This window comes from Panicum hallii, chromosome 2 (assembly GCF_002211085.1).
Source record: "Panicum hallii strain FIL2 chromosome 2, PHallii_v3.1, whole genome shotgun sequence".
NCBI classification, from domain to species: domain Eukaryota; kingdom Viridiplantae; phylum Streptophyta; class Magnoliopsida; order Poales; family Poaceae; genus Panicum; species Panicum hallii.
In genome coordinates this window covers 53588661-53596733 of record NC_038043.1, presented here as the reverse complement: position 1 = coordinate 53596733, position 8073 = coordinate 53588661, and the positions used below count along the sequence as shown (strand labels likewise).

The 8073-nt window shown below is 48.0% G+C and overlaps 1 protein-coding gene across 1 annotated transcript; it reads right to left on the bottom strand.

The window, feature by feature from the left end:
• Nucleotides 1–2121: 2121 nt before the first annotated feature.
• Nucleotides 2122–6811, bottom strand: LOC112881973 (queuosine salvage protein-like). The gene is made up of 7 exons (XM_025946907.1): nucleotides 6565–6811; nucleotides 5913–6056; nucleotides 5131–5229; nucleotides 4678–4754; nucleotides 4254–4362; nucleotides 2801–3129; nucleotides 2122–2561 (listed from the first exon to the last, which is right to left on the bottom strand). Exons 1-7 carry the CDS (start codon nucleotides 6632–6634, stop codon nucleotides 2469–2471), a joined length of 921 nt encoding a protein of 306 aa, XP_025802692.1. The 5' UTR covers nucleotides 6635–6811; the 3' UTR covers nucleotides 2122–2468.
• Between the last annotated feature and the right edge of the window lie 1262 nt (nucleotides 6812–8073).

Here is an 8073-nt window from a genome sequence, read left to right as displayed (position 1 = left end):
CAGCTAACCAAGGGCTGGGGTCTTGGGTGACCGCGCGCTAACCACAGGGTCGGGTCAGGCGCGGTGAGGTTAACCAGCCGGCGTACGTGGTGGGTTCGCGAAGCGAAGCCCCGCGCGCGCGGGGGGCGGCAAAGGCCTCCCACTCCCAGCTCCAGGCTCCTGGGGTGCGGGGGCGCGACTCCGTGTCTCCGCGTTCGGTCGGGGGCGCGACCGCGCGCCGCCGGATCGGGATCGGGCGGGCGCCGCGGCCGCCTCGGACGGCTCGCCCCGTCCCGGCGCGCTTTGGCGTGTCGCTCCGGGCCACTCTTTTCCCCCTCGCGCGCGCCTTTGCGGGATGCGTGGATCCGCACATCGGGCGGTGGTGGGCCAGGCCCACGTACGCCCCCCGGGTCCGGACGCCGTGCGCCGTGGACCCGTGTGCGCCCCCGTGTGTGTGTGGAGCGTGGTTTCCCGCTAGGCGATTGGTGGAGCGTGGCCAGTGGAGCGCTCGCTTTTCTGGCATGAGGCTACGCGAAGCAGAAACTGAGCTTTTCTAAAAGCTGTGGGAGGAAAAGAAGGGAAGCCACAAGTGATTTTTTATGCTAGAAACTGACCGTGCTTTTAACCGGAAAGAATATGATACTAGAAACTGACCGTACCTAACTTCTGTCGTCAGGTGTCGGATCACCAAATCTCCCTGCACTGCATTGTATTATACGTAGTGTATATGATCTATATAATAATTAAATTCATATTATTACGTAGTCTACTTAGACCCATTGTGTCCCTGTCACGTTCATGCACGGAATGGAATGGGAGCGAGCGACCGCTAATTCGCCGGCCCCGCGGCGCGGCGCGGCACGTCACTTTTGGCCTTTCGGAGAATAGCATAATTTCTGGGCAGCAGCGGCGCAAGTTGCCAAGGGCATCTTCGCTTTCCGTTTGGGCCGCACTATGCCACGCCACGCCCCGGCCCCCCGTGCTGTCGCGGCTCGGCGTCGTTGTCCGCCCGGACTCGCAGCCGCAGGTCCGAGCCCTGGCGGTGCTCCCCTTTGTCTGGGCAGGTCGCCATCGGCCGGCCCCGGGACGCCACCGCGACCGGGCGATCCCCGTTCCACTGGCCAATCGCGGTGGCGCGTAGCCGCACCTGAGATCTATCTCGGGGGCGCCGATCTTCTGTGGCGCTGGCGCTCCCGGATTGGGTCTCAGCTGATGTACGGGCTACGGAGTGGACAGATCGATCGTTCGGTGGCTGGTTGCCTGATTCGCTGTGGGAAACAAACCCGGGCCCGGGTGGGGGAATTTTGGTTGCGCCTGTCTAAATCTCATTGGCAGGCCGTCAGGTTCGAAGGCGACGCCGGACCGCGACGCCAAGCAACGGCTAGTGTAGACATGCCTGGCGGTGTTGGAAGCCAAGCGCCTTTCTCAACGTCACGGGTCACGGTTTCACGGTTAGCGCAGGACCGTGTACCGGCTCCTGGCCACCAAGTCAACATGCCGGAGTAGACGACAGGCTGCGGCGGCGCCTGCTGGTTTGTTTGTGCGCCGCAGCCGCGCCGCCCTGCCGCAGGCAAAGGTTCTGCCGCCGCCCACCCAGCCCCGGCGGGCCGGCACGAGAGCGGCGACAAGCCCTGACACCGCGAGTGAATCAAACGGCAGTCCGTGAACACGGACTGCGCACGCAGGCGGCGCCTCGCACAGGCTCTGCCTTCTCAGAGCCGCGGAAAGCTAGGCCGCTGGCCGCTCCAGACGGTCAGACAGGACCCCGAAGGACGGGACGGGTGTGCTGTGGCCGTGTGGGCGGTGGCGCGGTGCAGGGGCAGCACGGCAGAACCAGAGCCTTGAATGGAGGCAGCGTAACATTTATTCGACACGACATGGATTTTCCGAGGTTGCTTCCCTTGTTCATCCGGCGGTCCGGCCGTGAGCGGCATGCCGGCATAACGCGCCGAATCTTTTCCATTGGGTCTGGTCTCTCGAGACCTTCACCTAGGCAGGCTTGTCTCTTTCGCAACAGCACGCCAGCACATTCGGGGGTTTGAACTGTTCAGTGATGAGGTTACTCAAATTTCAGCAAACCTCCAGTTGAAACTTTCAGTTACCTGAATTTCATTTTATATCAAAAGGAGATGGAGCAGTAACTGAAAACCATTGCTGAAAGCAAATCAGATGTAGTTACTTGTGTTCTTACGCATCCAACGAGATCAATCTGGAGAGAAGAAGCATCCACTCCCTACGGCTACAGTTCATCTGAAAACAGCAGCTGTTCTAGTCTCAAAATGTTGTGCTACTAGCACCATCCATCCTGATGCGACGACTCTACAATACCTTGCACTTTTTGTGCAATCCCAAGGGGACAAAACTTTCGACACCTATGGCAGTTACAGTTAAGACGAACAAACCACGACAGCGCTCGGGCACCTGAATACACGCACCACGGCACCAGCACCATGCTGCGGCTGGATGCCTGTCTGGTTCCAGTTCTTGTCTCAGTAGTAAATCGACAGGGTGCGGTGATGTGACAGCGCCATGTTCTGCACGCCGCACGACCAGAGCCAGAGATCAATGTCAATGCTCAGAAGCTGCCGAGAAGATACAAGAGCAAGAGTGGCGTTAGTTCCAAGCCGAAGCACCGTATTTGACTGCTTTATGATTCAATCAAATATACAATTTGATCAACAACGAGAAGAAAATTTGTAACTTTTTTGAAATATGGTACTCTTCGTGACTAGTAATGTTAGTGAATGTCAATTCGTTGATCAGATAACATATCAGTCAAATAAAAGGCAGTCTCAGGTGGAACTGGTTCAAATGTGCCTACCTGCTTTCCAAACTTTTTGCTGATCAGGTCCCTCATCTTTTCGACTGCATAGATAGAGCAAGCGCGAATCTCCACTTCCTCCTCACTTCCAGGCACAATCTCGCAGTTCGAATCGATCGAGCAAGATAAGTTCGAGCCGTATTTCAGTATGCCAAGCTCCCTCAGGACAGCTGGAACAATGTAGTCAGCAAATATGGTGATGGAATTGATGTCATGGAACTCGCCGTAGTTTTGTCCCTTGAAGGCACCCCACAAATCAGCAACAAAGATCTGAGCTCTCTTATACAGGAAAACCTGGTGTCCCTTGTAAAGTGAATGATCCCGGAAACCTGTCAAAATTGAAATTGAAAACACCTCAGGTTGCCAAATAGATATACACTGGGTTACTGACCTTACGTAAGGGGGGAAAAAACGTTTTGAATGCACACCAAATGTTTAACCTCAAATTCTACATGTTCATGGAAGGTTCAAAAGGAACCATCAAGTTGTGCTACACTATTCATGAGACTGAACACATGCTAAAATTCTCTGCAAGAGTGCAAGGTACAATTTAAATTCAACTATCAAAGAGATATAATTAATTCTGAAACTATTCTAAAGTTGGCCAAACCAGTTTACGGACAAAACTAGTACCACCCAGATTATACGTGGCAACTGGTTGAATGGTGGACAGCTGTTCATGATCTGACCTGACAGCGAACATGTCTGTCTTTAGTGAAGAGCTATAGGTTCAAATATGGTAAATAATATCATGTTCAGTACAATGTTTAGGTACGGTGGAATCAAAGAGTTAAATGCATCGAGATTTCTTTTCAAATAAAACCAAAAGGATTGAATCAAGTGCCTTTGGCCTAGTTGGTGATTGAGCAACAGTTCCACTACGGTCAGTGTGAGAGAAATGAGAATTAAGGACAGATTGTGCAGAGATTCTAGAAAGTCTGAACACCTAAGAAAACAGCAATAATGATGAATACTTGTAAGAAAAGGAAAAATCATATGGGTTTAAGCATTAGAAATTCATGCACAACTATCTAATTTTCAATGCCCCAGCTCAAACCAAGTTCATTTTCCTGGACCAGGTACCGGCCAACATTGTTCCCTTTCAGGTCCACAGTAACAGGCTCCTTGGTTGCTAAATGCTAGGCCATTCCAGTTTCACTCACTGTAGGTGGCTACGACCAATAGGTCCGTCCAGGACCATTTGACAAATTCCCCCTATGGTTTTCCAAATCAAACACTTTGTAACCCCATTATGCTTCCCAAATGAGGAAAAAATATTGTGCAGGGGAAGCTATAGCATACAGGCCTATGGCCAGGCAGGGGCCTATCAGCTGCTGAACTAATATATTTTGTGCAATATGACAAGTGCAGATCAGTGTACTTTTTTTTCGACTGCACTCTGGTCTACCTCTGACCAAAGACGAAAAAGAAAGGATATCAGTAGAATATTTACCAGGAAAATGTCGGGTAATGAGTTCAATAAGAGTTGCAGCAGAGTTTCCAGCAGACTTCACTAGATTAGCAGCCTGACCTCCAAAGCTTCTTTCAAGTTCCAGTCCAACCTTAACAAATGAAATAGAAATGGTTCATAACAAAATAACATTGGAAAAAAGAGAGTAATTCTTGGGGAAGAAACTGTTTAGAAATATACTCATGCTAAGATGAAAATGACAGTAACAGCAGCAAGCCAACAATCGAACTAGAGCTGACCAGTGAGAATCATTTCAGAAGTCAAAGTGACTAAATTTAACATGAAAGAACTGGTTTGGAGTATGAAAGTTGATAAGTGATAATCTGTTCCACAACCATGGGCATTAACCAAGAGAGTTCTGTAATTGAAATGTTCGATGTAGCAATTATGAATTACAGAGTATTACCTCATGGAGGAGGCGCACTCTTTCCTCTTCAATTGGCAGTGGTCGTGGCCAGTTCAGAAGATGGCGGAGCTCAGGCCCTACATTTTGCATAAGCACTTCCGAGTTAGCATGTATTCTTTTTTTTTGAAAGGAATCTAGCAGATATCGACTTAAATGTTTTTCAATTAGCACAAGAAATCGACCAGCTTCATTTCTAAACCAAAAAAAAGGATTTTTTTTTAAAAGGTCCTGAAACTGAGAGGATTTCGTCTACTGCTTTGAGGCTACTTTGAAGTGCCCCAAGGGCACACTACATACAGTTGAGCATAAGGTGTAAATGTACATTTATATGCTACCGCAACCTACACAATGAAATAAGACTTCAACATAATGACAGTTGATCCTGGAAATATGGCCATGAATTATCACACCAATTACAGAACCTTGCAAGATGCCAATCAGGGAAGAAGTTACCAGTGTAATTCTTAAGGCGGTCTGCATCAAGGGCAGTCTTATCTTTCTCCAAGGCTAACTTCAGTCCAGAAGCCAAATGGTCATAGCTCAAGTCCTTATCTGTTCATTTAAAAATATTATAATAAATTCATCATGATTATAGAAGAGACACATGTAAATGAAAATCAGAACTGAAAATTCTACTGCAGTGCAATAGAAACAATAATTTCAGGCAAAACTACAAAGCTGTTACACATGTAATTGAATGGAATTGCATAAACAATACAACAGAGACACCATGGATTTTAAGGCACAGGTGCGAAGTGTGGCGAGTAACTAGACATATATCGAAAAAGGTAATAACTAAAAAAATACATCAAAAAATAAATGTAAGGGACCACCTTCTTAGAGATCGCACAACCAACTCAACAGGTCTGTGACCAACGAAACTACTGAATTGCCACAGAAGTATTACTAGTGGAAACATCCATATTCTTATTATGTATACATGACAGTCAAAAGTTTCAAGACAATAGCAGTTGATGTCAAACATGTTGGCAGCCCACATGACTGATGGACTATGAGTTGAAAGTATAGTGAATCGCTTAATACTTTCTTTCCAACACACACCTGTACCAAGGCTATAAGTTATACACAAGTGAAAGGATTGCAAAATAAGATTGGCAATGTCTAATTTCTGCTGGTTTATTCTGCAGATCTTTATGTGCCGGTCAAAGGAATAGTACAATCATTCTGATTCGTGCTCATAAGATGCATTGATTTTTTTTGCCTGAAACTTATACCTGGCCAGAAGCAGAAGTTAAGTGCATCCAAGACGAAGAGGTACTGGACTGTGAGCGGCCCATTGTCGTAGTAATGAATTCCTTCGAAATCCCACTCAACTTTTGGAACATTCCCCTGAATTTTGTCCACCACCTTCTCAATTTCTGCAGGAAATGAAAAAAACAGCCACAGGTGAAGAGCAATATTATTACTGAGAATTTCACGAGGAAACCTATTACAAAATAATCAAACCAAAAAGATACTACACCATACAAAAGTTACGAGAAACACACAGATGTGTGCCAGATATTATGTCCGGTTTATTTTCAGAATAAATTACTGAACAGTAATGAAACGACAAGGAATTGGCAATTAGAAAAATGCGAATAAAAATGATTATAAAACTGGCGTTTGAAACCTATTCTCAACATAAATAAATCGAACTTCGTTTCAAAAATAAATAAATAAATCGAACAGGTTCTATCGCAACACAAGCAATCGGCATATAAATAAATAAATAAATAAATAAGACGAAACCAGCACAGAGCCGACATTTGCGAACCCTAAATCATCCCGTGAGCATCTCACTGGAGCAGCAAGCAATGGACTCAATGAACCACCAGCTCACAGCAGGGCAAAAGGCCACAACGCTTAGGAACAGAACAGGCCTACCTTGCAGGTCGACGGTGACATGGGAGGAGCGGCTGGCGACCCACGCCGCCGACGCGCGCACGGCCTCCATGGGCGACGGCGATTCGGATAAGGTTTGCGCGCTTGGGGTGCGGTCCTAGCCTCCTAGGGAATGGCGGGGGGAGGAGAGCCGGGGCTGCGGGTGGGGCGCGGACGAGGAGACCGTGAAGGCGAGAGGGGGTGAGGCCCGTGACCGCGATGCCGGCGCGGCGCGTGTGGTTTTCCAGAGGGTTTTGGTGGTGGTAGTGGTGGGGCCGTGGGGTAGCTTCCAAGGGCCTCGGAGAGGCTTCCCGCTGGCGGAGCACGAGGAATTGCGCGGGGCGTCGGGGCCGCAGCCCAAGTGCTCAACGACAGACAACGAGTGGCGGTGGTGGGCCTGGTCCGTGGAGTTTGACCCAAGGGCAATCCTGGTGAAGGAGAAAGACTGGAATACCCCTCTCTACTTTTTCATAATCCATCCATCTCTTTCCCATAAACAAGTGGACATCAATTGAAACAAGTACTAGTAGTAATTAGTAAATCTATGTTCAGTAGAGTAGAAAGATGCATCTCAAAGCTTGAAGGCTTGAGACTTGAGAGACATGGATTTTTCTTTTAGGAAAACTACGGCAAGCAAGAAACCGGTCTGAACATTTTTATTGATACGAGGTTATTGCATACAAAGTATTTTTTTGGGGGGAGGGGTGAAAAAAGAATGAAAGTTACAACAGGTCAGGCTACATAATTCTCCCACCAAAGAATGAGCGCAGCATCACTTGCTCGAGCTCTCAAAGACCAGAGATGGAGACCAACCACAACGGAACGGATCACTTGCACGACGGTGTGGTGTTCTTGCCTGAAGATGGAGGAGTTTCGAGCTTTCAAGATATTCCAAAGAATAGCAGTAGCAATTGTGGACGCTGACTTTGGAGAGTGATTGTCCTTAAACTTCTGGGACAACCAAAGATCCTTCACTGATCCCAAATGAAAGATATGATTCCACCCAAGGTGCCGCCAGATTCTTGCAGCATCCGGACAATGCAGGAAGAGATGCTCCTGGTCCTCCACCTGGTTACATCTCGAGCAGAAAGGGTGATCAACAATATTACGTCGGTGAAGAAGGAAACTGGTTGGAAGCCTCTGGCGATATAGTAGCCATAAGAATTGTTTCCCACGGGATGTTGCAGCATTACACCAAACACGACTTGTAAACTGCTCAATAGGAACTTGGTTCATGTATCATGAGTAGGAGCCCGAGGAGAAGTAAGGCCTCAGCTAGAGGTTTTTCTCCGAGCCAACGGTCGTACCAGAATGATGTCGTTCTTCCATCCCTATGGAAGGTGTAAGTGCACTCTCTGAAGAAGGGAAGAACTTTGAGAATAGTCGACCAAATTGAAGTGTCTTGATAGTATTTATCACCAAGATCCCTGCCAGCCCCTGCCCCATATGTCTTGTGAAACCAGAGCTGCGAGTTTATGGTTGGTTCCTGGTGCAACTTGAGAAGGAGCTTAG

Excerpts from the sequence above, each read along its gene's own strand:
- LOC112881973 (XM_025946907.1), bottom strand. The coding sequence starts at position 6,634 with ATGGAGGCCGTGCGCGCGTCGGCGGCGTGGGTCGCCAGCCGCTCCTCC. Across the intron at positions 5,230-5,912 it reads TAACTTCTGCTTCTGGCCAG|ATAAGGACTTGAGCTATGAC; the intron begins GTATAAGTTTCA and ends TTAAATGAACAG. Across the intron at positions 4,363-4,677 it reads GAGTGCGCCTCCTCCATGAG|GTTGGACTGGAACTTGAAAG; the intron begins GTAATACTCTGT and ends TCATTTGTTAAG.